This window comes from Artibeus jamaicensis, unplaced genomic scaffold (genome assembly GCF_021234435.1).
Source record: "Artibeus jamaicensis isolate MK-2021 breed Jamaican fruit bat unplaced genomic scaffold, CSHL_Jam_final contig_415, whole genome shotgun sequence".
NCBI lineage: Eukaryota > Metazoa > Chordata > Mammalia > Chiroptera > Phyllostomidae > Artibeus > Artibeus jamaicensis.
The window spans coordinates 36,316,660-36,332,688 of NW_026521823.1; the positions used below are offsets into that span (position 1 = coordinate 36,316,660).

General features: G+C 45.0%; 1 protein-coding gene and 1 long non-coding RNA gene across 4 annotated transcripts in view; one reads left to right on the forward strand and one right to left on the reverse strand.

The window, feature by feature from the left end:
• The window catches only part of LOC119039691 (uncharacterized), a 48,284-nt gene extending 40,043 nt beyond the window's left edge, over nucleotides 1–8,241 (reverse strand). For all 3 annotated transcript variants that reach the window (XR_005080657.2, XR_005080658.2, XR_008391652.1), the window contains exons 1-3: nucleotides 7,943–8,241; nucleotides 7,558–7,636; nucleotides 1,150–1,286 (exon numbers count right to left, since the gene is read on the reverse strand). This is a non-coding gene — a long non-coding RNA (uncharacterized LOC119039691). The remainder of the gene's footprint in view (nucleotides 1–1,149; nucleotides 1,287–7,557; nucleotides 7,637–7,942) is intronic.
• A 464-nt stretch (nucleotides 8,242–8,705) lies between these two features.
• WDFY2 (WD repeat and FYVE domain containing 2) overlaps nucleotides 8,706–16,029 on the forward strand; it is a 117,312-nt gene continuing 109,988 nt past the window's right edge. Inside the window, exon 1 of the mRNA XM_037132442.2 lies at nucleotides 8,706–9,088. Within this exon, the coding sequence (XP_036988337.1) occupies nucleotides 8,952–9,088 (137 nt within the window). The 5' untranslated portion in view covers nucleotides 8,706–8,951. The remainder of the gene's footprint in view (nucleotides 9,089–16,029) is intronic.

Sequence of the window (16,029 nt, forward strand, 5' to 3'; positions counted from 1 at the left end):
GGTGAAGCAAGCTGTCTGAGCACTCCCAAACCTGTTTTACCTACACCAGCCCCACATTCTTCTGTTTGATATATTGGGTTCTGCCTAAGACTTTGTTTGAAAAAGGGTTTCAACTACTGAAAATAATTGGAAAAATATCACAATCAAACTGAATTGCATAGATGAGGATAACGAGGCCTAGAAGAGTTTGGTGAAATTTGCCCAAGGATACAGAGCTAATCAATGGCAATATATTTACTTAGTCAATCAACAAATATCTATTAAACACTGTGGAAATAAAAGTTATAAATCTAAAACTTTGATTCAGCCTTAGTCTAGAACAACTTGTGGATTACCATGCAATCTGGAATCACCAGGATGAGAGAATCTTACTTGTCCACACTGATGGAGAACTGACACTCTCGGTGCCTCTACTACCGTTCAGTAAAACAAAGAAGAGAGGGCAGGGAAACATGGGCGTTCTGGTTTTCAAAGGAGAGCAGCGAACAAAAAGCCCCGCTCTGAGACGGGCCAGGTGGGGCAAAGGTCTTCCCTCAGCTTTAATCCGCAGGGGCTCTGTCTCCAACAGTCATGCTGCCGCTCTGTCCACCACTGTTCCCAGAGGGGGGGCCAGGGGCCCTGCCTCCCCAAGGCTGTTTATAAGGGTTCGGTTCCATTTCCTAGACTGAGCATGTGATGACCACTAACCTTGGAAAAACCTGTTTCGATGGAAAATGTATTAGTTTAATCTATAACATACAATTGTAGAAGTCAATTGGTTGAATTTGTTCCATTTGAACTGTTGATAAATTCACTGGTTTTATGATAATTTGCCCATGACTGGGTATTGGGAATATTCTCTTGTTAGTCCAAAAGCTCTGGACCCTCTGCTTCTAGCTTTCTCCTTGCTAGAAAGGTTTGAAATGGTTGGCGTTAGCAGATTCAAATACGAACATGACGCAAAGCCTCGTTCTCGGCACCAACTAAGCACCACCACTCCGGGCTCTGAGGATGCAGCAGTGAACACGTGGGGAAAGGTTTCCTGCTTCTGCAGACCGGTTGGTTCCCTTGACTTCTGAACCAGTGCTGTCTCCACTACACTATGCAAAGGTGGGGACTCCTTCTAATGTTTTGCAAGTACTTGCCATTACTGAGTATGAATATGCTTACCTCTCCTCCACATTATTTATTCATTTATTCCACAGGTACTTATTGAGCAGCTTCTATTGCAAGGCTCTCTGCTAAGTGCTGGGCATCTTGGTGTGAGTCAGCTCTCCAGGTGCTCTCAGGCTAATGGGAACACAGACCTGGAAACGGATTTCAAAGCAGCATGATAAGTACAACGGTGGGAAAGGAAGGAGTACAGACACACTACACAGCAGCAGGCACTGTGATTAACTCACTCTGGCATGACGTCCAAACTTGGACTTGGTAGGGTAACAGGGGGTTTTCCAGGCAAACCAAGGATGGTGGCAGCAGAAATGGCACAGAAACAAGCAAGACCATGCCTGTCCGGAGAACCACGTGCTGGTATCTGAAGTACAGGTCAGTAGGAGGCAGAACATTGATGGAATCTTTATCTAACAGTCTCTGTTTGCTCTGTGAGTTAAGATAGATTGATGCCTTTTTTTTTTTTTTTGGCACAGGCTGGTAAAAAGTTTGTAGGGAAATTTGAAAGAGCTGCTAAATTTCTTATAAGATAGAAAAGATTGGAAAAACCCTAAAGGTCCATTGATAGGAAACTGTTTTAATAGAGTACAGTCTATGCAATGAAATGCCACACAGCCAGGAAAAAAGATATACATTCATATATACTGATATAAGAAGATCTACAAGATGTATTATTTAGTGAAAAAAGCCAGCTGCATGTAGCTCAGTGGATTGAGCATGGGCCTGTGAACCAAAAGATCACGGTTCAATTCCCCATCAGGGCACATGCCTGGGTTGCAGGCCAGTTCCCAGCAGGGGCCAGTTCCCAGCAGGGGATGCACCAGAAGCAACCATACATTGATATTTCTCTCCCTCTCTCCTTCCCTTCTAAAGATAAATAAATAAAATTAAAAAAAAAAACAAAAACCTACAGGCTTAACGGTCCATTTAAAAAAAAAAAAGCCAGCTGCAGAACTGTGTGTACTAATTTCACTTTGGAGTTAAAGGCAGTAGGAAATAAAAAATCCTTTCTGTCTTTAATTTTTTATTTACTGGTTTTAGAGGGAAGATGCGAGAGGGAGACTTCAATTCATTGCCCCCTCACTGATGCATTCATTGCTTGCACCCTGACTGTGGAATTGAACTTACAACCTTGGCATGTTGCAACAATGCTCTAACCAACTGAGCTACCAGTTGGCCAAAAAATACTTCTTAAATACATAAGATATCTCTGGAAGAAAGCACTAGAAAGTAATAACAACTTTGATTGCCCATAGCAAGAGAAGCTGGACGGCTAGTTACAAGGAGGGGGAAGGTGGATACTTCCTACTTTTGAATTCTGGGTCACAGAAATGTCTTGTGTATTCAAACATGGGTTAAAAGTAAAATTTCCAAAATGTTTTACATAAAATAGAAAGGAACACTTTCAGAGGGCAATGGAAAATTAACTAAATGTTGCTTTGTGGCTGTTCCTCTGGAACCTTGTGCTTCAGCTTAACTTTGTGAAATACGGAGAGGGATATTCATTTTCATTAGCAGTTCCCATTTGGGAAGGGTGAGTTGGTTGACTCTCGGGCATCTCCAGACAAACCTAAGCGAGGCTGCTGGCTTGGACCCCTGAAGCCAGGGTCTCCAATCACGGTCTTTTCAGCAAACCAACGACATTGTTCTGGTTAAACCAAAGCAGCACCTCAGTGAGGATTCCAATTCCTTTATCGTACATGTTGGTGCAGACTGCTGTTGGTACCAAGTGAGTTAAAAGGACCCTAATTAGTACTTAATACATACATAATGACTGTGACCGACTTTCGTACGTGAGTTGTCAAATCACATTTACTATCTCACAGTTGTGCCCTTTTATCTCTAACCAAATACACACAGGCAGGCTCTGGGTATTCGGCAAGGAGCCTGCGAAAGCCCATCTTCCTGCCACGGTGTCAGGCAGTGGTGACATCAGGATGACCGAACACTCGTCAATGGTGTCTGGGATGGCACAGGGCAGTGATGGGGAGAGGCAGCAAGAGAACATTAGAATAAAATGCGGTTCTATCAGGGAGGCACTGTTGGGGACTGCCCTGCCTGGTTTCAGGAGCTGAAACCCCCCATGGCTAAGGCTGAGTAAGGGACCTTCAGACCATAAGCCATTAAGGAGACAAAGCTTATCTCCCTGGAGGAGCACAGCTTCTGCTTCTTTTTCCATAACTGGCCTCTAGTGTTTGACCAGTTAGCCAATGACAGGTAAGATTCCCCAAGGGGGGAGCCACCTAAGACAGGCATGATCACGTGGAGGCCCCAGGGAAGGACTTGGGGGGCTATGGAGAAAGGGGGTGATGGACCCTCACCCCCCCTCCCGCCGCACCCCTCCCCCCTTCCACAAAGCCTGAGTCCTCAGTCTCTCTACGAGAAGTCTCAGAGAATTCCTTGGCTATCTGCCTCCTCTGCCTGACTTAAGCCTGAAACAATGACAGAGGGTGGTGCGGCCTTGTGCTGGGAATGACCGGTTCCCTGGGGTAATCAGGCATAAGAAAGAATTCCTAAAAGTCCTGTGAAACCTGTTTTGCTAAGAGTGCTTTCATTCATAAGATAAGGGTCTGAGCAGGAAAAGAGTATGTCTCCCAAAGTTTCTACAACCCCATTTCCTGACAGACACTGACTCAGACTAAGCCCTCAGATTTCTCTGAAATGTTATGTACTGTTTGATCCTTACTGCCTGTATTCCTGTGTATTACAACGCAATAAAAGCCCCTGGAAGAAGGGGCTCCTGGCCCTTCCCCTTTGAGGGATCGGCCACCTTTCCTCCCCAAGCAGATCATGTCTTGGTAGTGTTACTTTCATCAGTGATGGACGGGGGGGGGGGGGAAGACTTGCGGGCAAAGTTGTCCTTACAAGGCATGAACAGAATTCTGGGGGAGCCTAGAGCAAGGGGTAAGTCTGCCCCGAGGGACTAAGGGAAGAGCTTCCTCGAAGAGAAAATATGCCCCCCAAGTCTTAAATGAGGAGCTGACATTGAGGGAGGATAAGGACTTTCCAGGCAAAGGGAATACAATGTACAAAAGCAGCAAAGCTTAGAATAACACGGTACGTTCATGGGACTCCAGGCAGCTCGGTCTGCCTCCTGTGTCAGGTGCTTTTCAGAGAGTGAGAAGCATCAGGCCAGAAAGGCAGGTTCAGACAGGGCTGCGACATCTCAGGTGCTGGGCCAACACGTTTAGACTTTGCCACGTCAGGAAAATACCGTGGTCTCAGTTGCCGTGCTGAGCGGTCGGGCTTTGCCGTGACCGTCTAACCATTCTGTAAGCAGGGTGCCCTCTGTTGGTTTCTGTAACCTCGTTAGAGGTAGGACAGGATGCGGAAGGCAAACTTTTACACTAAATGTTACCTCTTCATCCTTCCTTTTTACTCTGCTTCCACAGCTAATTAGTTTTCAAGGTCTGTGACTCATCTGTCACAAATTCTCTCTTTGTTTATTCTTAGAGCAACAATTTAGTAAGTACTATTTACCTGCGTCAGGTACTGAGTTTAGGGCTTTATATATACAGTCTATATAACGTCTTATTCAGTCCTCAAAATAGTCCTCTTTTAGTCAGGGTTTTTGGTAGCAAACAGCAGGTAACGTAAACAGAAACGGAATTTACTGGAAAGATACCAGGCCATTCACAGAATCCATAGGAAGGGGGAGGCCTGGGTTCAGGGGCAGCCAACAGAAGGATCGGAGCACAATTTCCTAGGACAGGCCTCTCTATGCCTCTGGATTCTAATCTCCCCTGGGGTGCTTGAAGATTCTCAAACCGACCCCAGTGCCTCTGCATCACTCTCCCCCCTGTGCAGATTATGGTGAGCATCCACTGGCCCTGCTCAGAGCACATGCCTGTGGCCCAGCTGCCAGAGGTTGGCACAGGGACAGCTCTCCCTTGAGGCTTTTCACTTCCACTGGGATTCACTCAAATCAGCAAAGATGTTCAGGTACTAGACAACAAAAATGACAAACATCCACAGTGCATTTTGTAGAAGAAGGAATTGACTCAGAGCAGGTAGAGTAGTTACCCAAGTAACATAGCTACTCAGTGGCAGAGCCAGGCTTGGAGCTTGAGTCCATTTGTCTGCAAAGCCCACGCTGTTACGCAACCCTCTGCGTTGCTTTCTCTAAACCACCCAGCTCTGTTTCACGGCCCACACACCAGTCCTGGCTCCCATCCCCCCGTCTGCATTACTGCCTCCTACCTGGTCACCCTGCTTGCGCTCCCCCATCTCAGTTCATTCTCTGCACGGTTGCTAAGATGATATTTTTCCACTGCATCTACGTTGTGTCAGCCTCTTATTCAAAAACCTGTGACTCACCCCTTCATGAGTATTTCCTGACTAATGTCATTCCATGCTGGACACTCCCTCTGGAATCAGGCAAATAATGTCGCTGCAGTGCCATAACAGATGTCTGATTTATACTCTACTATCTTGTGCATATTAACACTCCCTAGCTATCACATTTATACATGACTTCGCTAAGGTCTGACAGCCTGTTTTCTGCTGCTTTTACAAGTCTGGTGACAGACACTAGCATCTTGCACTGTGAACGGCTTCTCATTTTTGAATCCCAAGGCCCACCAGGGATGACATCACTATCATCAATGTTATTATCTGCAGAGCAGTATTATTTGCTAATTCATTATTCGCTTCCCTGAAATATCCCAGTTGCTTCCTATGTTTCTCTACCACATATACCACGTCCTACCAAGAGTGTGCTTAAAAACTGCTGACAATGATAATCATTTCATCTTTTTGAAAATGTTTCTTTACTCCACCCTCAACCTTCAGATGAATAAAGGTAAAAGTGCTATTCTTTTCCCTGAGCTCTGAGGTGAGAAGAAATAATATTTAGAACATGCCACACCCCTTTCCAGTTAAGAATAATAACAGTACTGGTCAGTGTGGTTCAGTTGGTTGGAGCGTTGTCCCGTAATTGGAAATTTGTTGGTTTGATTCCCGGTTGGGGAACATAGTTAGGTTGGGGGTTCATCGCCCAGTTCAGACATGTATGATCGCCAACCTGGCGTGTACAGAAGGCGACTCGTTGATGTTTCTCTTTCACGTTGGTTTCTTTCTCTCTCTCCCTATCTAAAAGCAGTGAAAAAATATCCTTGGTGAGGAAGAGGAGGGAAGAAGGAGGAGGAGGGCAGGGAGGGGAGGGGAGGTGGAGGGGAGGTGGAGAGGGAGAAGGGGAAGAGAAGCATGGAGCATAACATGCAACCAGGTACTCTGGCTGGCCAGGTTACTACCTTGAGGCTCCAGCAGGAGAACCTCTTGCCTGGTTCCTGAATTGCCTTCCTTTGGCTGAGAGCATCAATTAGCAATTAATAATACCCTGGACCCTCAAAGACCTCTAGATTCCTCCCAATCCAGACCAAGATACCCAAGAACCTGAGTGACATAGGTGTTCCACCTCCAATCTGCCTCTGCTCAGTTACTTTTTTGGAGGATATGTACCTTTTTTTGAGTTTATGACATCAAAGGAGGTCACACCCACACACAAGGAAGATGACTTGTGATCAGTACTTCCAGAATTTATTTACAGAATAAAACTCAGAATTTATTTTAAGGATACTCCTATATGCCCCGAACATTTCATAGGTGTCAAGAGTAATGATAAAAAAAAAAAATCAGGTTCTTGTCCTCAAGGAGTTAACCTTTTAACTGGGGGAGACAAATCTATTAAATAAATAACTGATGAACAGTCAAGTAAGGCAATAAATTAAGTCTGTACTGGGTACATGAATGGCAAATGGACAGGAGCAATCTACTATGTTTGGGACGAGGGATCCCCAAAAACCTTACAGAGGATGAAGTGCCTGAGTGGGGGTTTTGTCGGATTTGCTGTCAAAAGTAAAAGTTTGTCAGACGGTTGAAGTGGGGAAGGACATTCCAGAAAGAGAAGTGAGGTGTACTATGGAATGAAAGGAAGGCACTTAGAACATGCCATTTCCAAGCCTCACAACAACCTCCCAAGGTAGGTGTTATTATTCTCCACTTGCTAGATGGGGAAGCCGAGGCTTTGAGAAATGGAATCCTTTGTTCTACCTCCCAAAGTTGGAAAATACCTCAATCCCCTGGTTGGCTTGTATCTGCCTGATACGCCGATGTTGCACGTTTGATCCCTGGCCAGGGCACACAAGAATCAACCAATGAATGCATAAATAAGTGGAACATCAAATGAATGTTCCTCTCTCTCCTTTCCTCTCTCTCAAATCAGTAATGATGATGATGATGATAATAAAAGACAGGAGGTGGTGAAGAGCTATACTGTGCTTTGAGAGAGGATCTTTGTAGCAAACTGCCTGGCCACCAAAAACCTGTCTTAGAAATGCATTCCCACAAGGCATGTCCCGTTTTTTGCCCAGCTCTAACATATTGGTTTTTTTTGTTTTGTTTTTTTACCTCCAGAGACCTTGTCAGTCCAATCACACCACATAGTCCATGACTGCTCCTTGGCCAGCTTGTTAAATCTTGGATGGCTCTGTGGGGTTATCACATAATGAGGGAAGTCAAGTGCCAGGCCTGCACCCGGAACCTAACATTCATTGAGTAATCAATAAGTCTCTCCATTGACTCTGAAGTAAGCTAGAAAGGCTAGAGTGTTGAGGAATGGAAAGAAGTCAGGACCAGGAGCAGGGGGGCCTGGGTTCAAGTTTGGGGGAGTACGGCCAGGAACTTAACCATCTAAGAAAATGGGGAGGTCGACACCACGTATGTAGTGTCCCTAAACTCCCTCAAAGACACTTGTACGAGAGACTCTTTTCATTTCCCAGCCCTGGAATCTCACCATTATCAGCAGTGGCCCGAACCAAGGTCACAGGACAGCTTGTTGATTCAGGGCTGCCCCTAAGTTACCTGCATTTAGAGGTCAGTCCTGGCCGTTGCTCGGCCAATAGCTAGGGAAGCTACCGAGGTCATTCAAGGACAAGGGAGAGAAGGCTCCCAGAAACTACAACTCCCAAGAGAACACGAATGTCATTCGGTGGCAGGACCTGGTGCAAGTTGTGAGGGGTAAGCCACCACCCCGCCGCACTCCCCTGTTACGACCTCCAGAACAGGTAACCTGTGCGCATGCCCAGTTACGTCCCAAAGAGTTTGGCTTCTTTCCTTTCTGCTGGTTTCTTCCCTTTCCGGCCTCGCCCCAGCGAGCTTTTCCCCGCCCTACCCTCCGCCTTCTTTTCAAGGCTTTGGACGGGGGCCGAGATCTCTGGCAAGCGCGTTCCTGGGGGTGCGGACCAGCGCGTTCACGGGAGATTCAAAGGGGAGGGGACTAAACACTGGGTGTGGATGGTGGCCAGGATGGGAGGAAACTGCAGAGAGGGGAAGGCGCATGCGTTCTAAGGAAGACGCAGCAAGCGTTTGTGAATTGCAGAGGGGCGGGGCAGAAATTGGCAACTGGTAGACGCACGCGCATTGAGCCGGCGTCGCTCCGCCCGCTTTGAGGTTTCACTCCTCCCTCACCGCCCTTCCGGAAGTGCAGCCTTCCACCCCGGCGCCGACCAGCGGCCACCCCCTGCGGCAAGCCCCGCCCCTACAGACTCCGCCCCCTGGCTCTCCGCCCCCTCCGCTGGTTGTGGCGCTGGGTTGCAGCGCCGGTCGTGGCGGTTTCTGTACCCGAAACCGGGATCGTGGAGTCGTTCCCCGGGGCGGCGGCCAGGCTATGATCGCGGGTCCCCGGCCTCCCTCTCGGGTCATCCAGAGTCCTTGTCTCAGCGTGTGCCTGTGGCCGAGCGGTCTCCTTCACCCGGTCCCACTGCACAGTTGGCAGCGGCGCTCCCGGCGCGCCCCCTCCTCCGATGGCGGCGGAGATCCAGCCCAAACCGCTGACCCGCAAGCCGATCCTGCTGCAGCGGGTCGAGGGGTCCCAGGAGGTGGTGAATATGGCCGTGATCGTTCCCAAGGAGGAGGGCGTGATCAGCGTCTCGGAGGACAGGTACGGATCGCTGCCCCTGGGCAGAAAGGAGGGGCGAGCCGGGACTGCTGTCCCCAACCTGCGTCAGGGGCTGTGCCTCAACGTCCGCACAGGTGTGGACGTGCTCCCTCAAGTTTTTATCATACTACGCATCCTGGTGGTGCCGGTGTCCAGATGCATGCCTCCGCCCCTGTGTGGCTCCGGGAAGCTGAGCTCGGACAGCGGCCGGTGAGCTCTAGGGCTCCCTTGGGGCTGGGTGACGCCTGCAGGCGCCACGGTGGCCCTTGCGCTAACGGTATGCCGGCCACTGGACCTGGATCCAGCCTTGGGAGGCTGGAGGGGGAGAAGGAGCCGCCGGACCCTGCAGGTGTGTGTTTGGGGAGGATGCCCCGAGCTGCCTCTGCGGAAAGAATGGAGTACCGTGGGACAGTTCTTAGGGTTCCAAGCTGAGAAAGCAAATGCCACTCTCTTCTCCCAGACATTCCCACCGAATCCAGATCTGCGAGACAGCTTACACTGAATTCAATGAATATTGCAAGTTGTGAAGAGGAACTTCAGGCTTCTGTCCGAAGGAGAGGTGCCCTCTCCTTTGCCTTCTTTTTCTTTTCTATTCGAGCTCAAAGGGAAGCGCCTAGAACAACTAGCAAGGGGTCACTGCTGCAAATAGCTCTTGAGTTTCTTTCCTCTGCTTGCTTCCTTTCTTTTTGCTTTAGTTTTGCTTAATTTGCAGAAGTGAAGCCAGTTGTTCTGCCTTCAGTGTTCTCTCTTATTTTTCAGACGAAAGCGCTTTTGATTTAATTTCGTTTCCGTTAATATGCAGAAATTAGGCTGACAAAGCTGATGATCATATGAATGCTGCTTGAATATAGTAGTTAGGGTGTTTTCTGGAATTGTTGCTTTGATAATATGAGCTAGTGTTCTGAAAAATGCAACACAGTAGAGGTATATGACAGAGGCTTTAACCTTAAAACAGTAGTTAGGTTTTCTTACTGTAAATTCAAATTATGCGGAGGTACAGAATATATTCTCTCTGTGACTCCACAAACTGTAGGCAGAGGTGAAGAAACAAAGTGTTCATTACTATCTTTATAGTCATTTCAGCACTTTCCATACAATGTAGCCTCAGAAAATTTTCCTGATAGGTCTATTCATATCATAGGTTCTTCGCCATAACTAGGATGAGTATAGACTCCATACAAATGGCCAGATTTATTACCTGTTCAGATCCAATAGAAAAGATTATAAACATGCACCAATGGCAAGCAGTGTGCAATAAACAAAAGAAATTCATGGCTGAAATGGAATATATGGATGTAGAAACCGTTTGAAATTCACAAAGAAGTCTTATGAGCATTTAGTTTTTCAATGGAGGCAAAATTCTGTGAAAGAGATTGCTTCTGGACCTAGAGAGTCATTTGTCACAGAATTGTTTTGTTAGACGTCATTTCTTTCCAGCCTGTAAAACTGCTAGTGATGAAACTGCTCAATCTAACTGCTGTTAGGAAATTCATAAGTTGGTTGAATCAAATAAAAAGGTGAAGGGTAGTTAAATCTAAGTTTCTTTAATATGTGTTTCAAAACTTTCTGTTTTGGTTGATATATTGGGAGTAGAGCTAGGCTTTTATAGTCCTTTTTAAGTTCAGAGGGATCTTAGGGGTTATTTGCTCTAACAGCTTATTTTACAGATGAGAAAATTTAGGCCAGAGAATTTTCCTGCTCAAATTCCTAAAGCTGGTGGTGGAGCCAGGCCCAGCTCCTACGTCATTATCCCCATATCAGTGGGTTATCTTGGAGAAAATAGCTTTCATAGGGTTCATTTCAAACTATTTGGAGAAGCTAAAGTAGCTTATATGAAAGCAACTGAAAGATAAATTTCATTTGATTACAGAACCAAAGATTTTTAGCTATATATTATCTTAATTTATAAGATAATAAAAACAGATAGGTCCCTTAATTTAGCTATATCTTATCTTAATCACCGTGTGATTTTTAGCTATATATTATCTTAATTTTCACTTTCCTAGTTTACAGTGTAAATAACATAATTTATATGACAGAGTTCCTGTTAATTAAGGCTCACCTGTATGTCCAGGATTATTCTCTACATATGTTTTAGTATTATTCAGATCCACCAGTCTCTGTTTCTGTAGTCACACATGAAAATAACTTTGTTATTTAAGAGCTCAGTTTCGATTATGGTCTTCATTAAAAGGAGAATTGATCTGTATTCTTGCTTTGCAAAACCCAATGTCACTGTCACTAAAGCTATGAAGATAGAATATTGATTTTCATCTATACCTACAAAGCTATTTCCACTAATTGCTTCAGCTGGCCACTGGTAGTCTTCATTCCTGCGCTGTAAGATGACTCCACAGATAATGTCTCCTTTCTGAGTGGCCGTGTCCCATAAGTTCTTTTGAAACCCTGGTTTCCCTTTTTGACCTCTGGCCCCAGTAGCCTTTATGTTTATCTATACCTTCAAAAACATTTAACATTTCTGCTTTAAACAGTGTTATAGGTACTTGTCCATTTGTCTCCTTTTCCGTAAGTTCCCTAAGGTGCTATGTGTATACCCCCCTTTTTTTTTTGAAGAAAACTTAATTCTTTAATAATCGATGCTAGAAAAACCAGTTAGTCATTTAGATTAAAAATAAAATAAAATAAAGCTAGGTATCATCTTTAATTCTTAATTTATGTTCCAGATAGTGCCATACTTAAAGGTAAAAACTAAACTCATAAAAACACTAGAAGAAAACATGGGTTACTTGTACAATGAGTCATGGAGATCTTCCTAAGTTTCGGAAAAAAACACAGAAATCATAAAAAAAATTAGGTAAATTTGACCTCTTAAAATTTTTACTTTAAACTTGACTAAAAAATTTCAAACTTTTGTGGGAAAACCCCCTCAGCTAAAGTCAAAAGGTAAATGACAAAGCGAGGGAACACGATTACAGCACGTGTGATAAGGACTGGTTCCCTTTGTCTCACACGTTAATAAAATGTAGGATAGCTCATAGAAAAGAAAGAAAAATGACTGGTAAACTTACCTAATGTTAATTAACGAAGAGCAAATTAAATCAGCAAGGAAATACCATGGTTCGCCTATCAGATTGGCAAACACTTTTTCTAGCTGAATTTGTTGGGGTGATAGGTACGTCTTACTCGTTGTGTACCTTTGAGTACACATTGGGCCCAGCATACTGTTTGGCCCCCGAAGGCCCTCAGTGAACATTCACTGTACCAGGGACCTATCTGTTTTCGTTCTTCCTGAAAGCCCGGCATCCTAACTCCTGGAGACATTTGATGGGCATTTGTTGTATGAATTACACGACTGCCTGGAAAGCACCATGTGGATGGATGGATACCCTTGTGGGGAAAGGATCAGGGTCGGTGGCCTTAAAACTTTGGAACCCATGCATTAGTTCATTCATTACATCAGCAAACCCTTGGGTTTCTACCATGTTTCCAGTGCATGTGCACACAGCATTGGTGAAAGTGACAAGGTTCTTTCGGGAAATTTTAGAAGGTAATAAGACCACAGAGCATTTTCGGATGTGGAAGAGAGGCAGGATGCTACAGTTTTTGCTGTCCCTTACATTTTTACCTTCATGAAGAGGGCTTTCGGTAGTGGGCAGATAATATTCTAACCTGAGGCTCAAGAGTGAATGGAACCGCACCCCAAGTCCATCTTAGGACACTTAAAGCAGCCCGGAACTTTCCTGGATACCAGTGGAGGAAGTGTAAGAAATATAAAACAATCTGACTTAATGAAGGCCTAGATTTTTGTTGCTGTCATTAAGCAGAGCTTGCCCCCAGAACTCACTGGCCTCATCAGAGGGTCTCTGCTTCTGTTGCCGCTGGGCTCCTTCTCCAAAGGACAAACCCATGGGCGGTACTTCGGGTTCCTCATTTTCCGGCTTCTTTCTGGACCGTCTGCTCTGAAAGAACGCCATTTTAACGTTTCGTGCCTAGGAGCTTCTTCGTCCCTGACGTCTTGACTCAATTTTGGTTGAGACTGATACCTTGTCTGCAGCTCACCAGGGGCTCCTTTGTCCAGTGGCAACTCCTTCTCAAGCATTGAAGGCCCAGCCCCATCCAGACCTTTATCTTTGTAAATTCTTTATAGACACATCTTAACACAATCTGAATATTCATACAGAAAGTGTCAGTAACTCTAGTCAGTATGAGGCAACTACAGGGAATTGTTCCTTCTCTAGGAGTCTGTTCCTTGCCATCGGTAAAGGGGGGTTTTATCTCAATAAGGAGAAGTGCTGAATGAAAACAGGTATGAACAATGTCCTCTGGGGTTGTGGAGGAATCTCCCCTGTTCGTGGTGGTTAGAGGAAAGGAGCGCTGCTCCACTGGGTGTTGCAGGATGAATAGGAGTTCATGTGGAAAAGCTAGAGTAGAGGGAAAGGCATCCTGGCGAGAGGAGGAAGAGACAACTCCATTTGGTTACAGGCACTGGAATGGACTGGTTAAGAGTGTATACTGAGGAGCCAGTCGGCCTTAACTGAGAATCCAGTTCGGTGGACCACACTTTGAAGGGTCTGGAAAATGCGTGTCTCCAGGCAGAACTTCTGGGTGCAATAATTTGGACTCCTTTTTTGGATAAAAGGCCTGAGGATGTGGTGGGTGGTGGGGGAGGAGGCAGTGGAGGGGGGAGGCGTCTCTGGGGAACTGCCGCAGTATATTCTGACTGTATTCAGGACCAGTTTATGCAATTGAGCCATACTCTGTAAGCCTTGAAGGCAGGCAGAACCTGCAGGAAAAAGGGAGTCAGATTTTTTACCTTGGACGAAGTGCTCTGGTCTGATCCGAGTGCTTAGCACAAAGGAGATAGGCAGGAGCTGCCCACTGAAGAAAATGTAACTCTGGCTGATGAATCGTCTGTTTGGAATGGCATGGTCCAAGGGGGTCATGGGTTTTCAAGAGCAAAGAAATTTAAGCTGAGCCAGAGGGGAGTTTGGCATTTTTCTTCAGGCCAGGGTAGCATTACAGAAGGGCAGGGGGGCAGGAAAGGGCTGGCGCAGGAGAGGGGTTCGATGTTATCATCTCTGAGGCCCTTTTTTTCCAACTCGGAACCACCAGGATTCTAAGTGGCCATGACTACTTGACTGTTTCTTGGAAAGATATCTTAAAATGTCATTTCATTTTATTAAATCCACATAGTATTGGTTCATTTACCATTGATTCTTTTCATGGTTAAATTGCACTATCTCAGTTCTCTGGTTGAAGCCATTAGCTTCACTAATACTTAAACCTCGACTCAGTTCAGTTGAGCATCTGGTGGAGTTTTACGTGTCATGCATTTTATAAATCTTGCATAAAAAATTCAATGTAAGTTTTTCTCACAATACAAGCATAGTTCTGAAAGTTGAGGACTTCTTAGAAATGGTGGTGTGAGGTCTCTAAAGTTGGCAGAATTAGAACCTGTCAAAACTATTGAGTGTGTCTCTACTTAAATGTCATAAACTTAATCAGCTTTCAACTCTGCACTTGAGACTCAAGTCAGGGCCTGGGCTGTCTTGAGTAATACTTTTGGAACTTTTCTAATTACAAATCATAGTAAGAAATGTATTTAGCATTTCTACCCAAGATCCACATACATGGCACATACACACATATATAACTGAAACAAAAGTTTTAGAAAATGGTATTTATTTTTATTTATTTTTAAACATTTTATTTATTTTTAGACAGAGGGGAAGGGGAGGAGAAAGAGGGAAAGAAACATCAATGTGTGGTTGCCTCTTGTGTGCCACCTATTGGGGGCCTGGCCTGAAACCCAGGCACGTGCCCTTGAGGGAATGGAACCCTCGACCTTTTGGTAAGCAGTCTGGCACTCAATGCACTGAGCCACACCAGCCAGGGCTGTAAAATGTTATCATTTTAATGGGATCTGCATTGGTGGTATTTTCTGTTGTATCATAGCCTTTTAAAAATCCTGGCTGCAATTCATTCAGTTGATTTCATGACCTGTACTGGGTTGAGAACAGTAGTTTGAAATTCAGTACCTTAGAGCAGGGATTTTCAACCTCTGTGCCCCAAGAATCTGTAAAACATGCCAAATCTGACTATTCAGTCAGGGCACTGACCTCCTTTCCCTTTAGGTTGTCAAATAAAAAAGTAACAACAGCCAACACAAAAATAGCCATCTGGTGTAAATGGATCAAAATTATACCTTTTTTTTTTGCTTGTTTTTGGCCAGATTGGCAAAAATATACACTTTTCAGTGTGCCACAGAATGTTGGAGTTAGTTTATGTGCCATGGATGAAAAAAGTTGCCAACTGCTGTCCTAGAGAAACTGCTGAAGTTTGGTACCCTCTTTCTTGGTGTATAGTTTTAGTGTTCTAGAAGACAGAAATATGGTTCAACTCAGGGACCATCACCCCACCCGGGCTGACCCATCCCTGGCCACCCTACCTTTCTGAATTCCCACTGGGATCATCGTAAAATTGATCTCATCTCACCAGAAGCCTGCACATCAGTAGGTACCAGTTACTCGGCCTTTCAGCCCGGAGTCGGAGAGTCCAGGATGAAAGGAGTGCAGTGAACCGAGAGGGTGTTTTGTCCTCCTGGGTTCGTTTACTGCTGATTTAGGGCTCAGAAACAATGTCTTGTCTAAGTTACAGATGTCAGTCCTTAACCTCTCTATGTGACTGTACTTTTTAGCTGGGCGGATTTACCTGTAATATGGAGCTGTTTAGGGATTTTATTCATTTTCCATTAGTTATTAAGTTTTTTATCTTTTCAATTTCTAAGGATCAACTAATATTTTAAGCAATCATAATAGTAATCATCTGGAGTATGTTTATGTTTTAAATAAAGATAATGTAACCATAATAAAGAATAACTGCCATGAGAATTAAACACACTAATTCATGTAAGGTGCTCTGTCTGGTGCTTGAAGTTTAACAGACATTCAATAAATATTGTTTTCCTCTGGGAAAAAAATAAG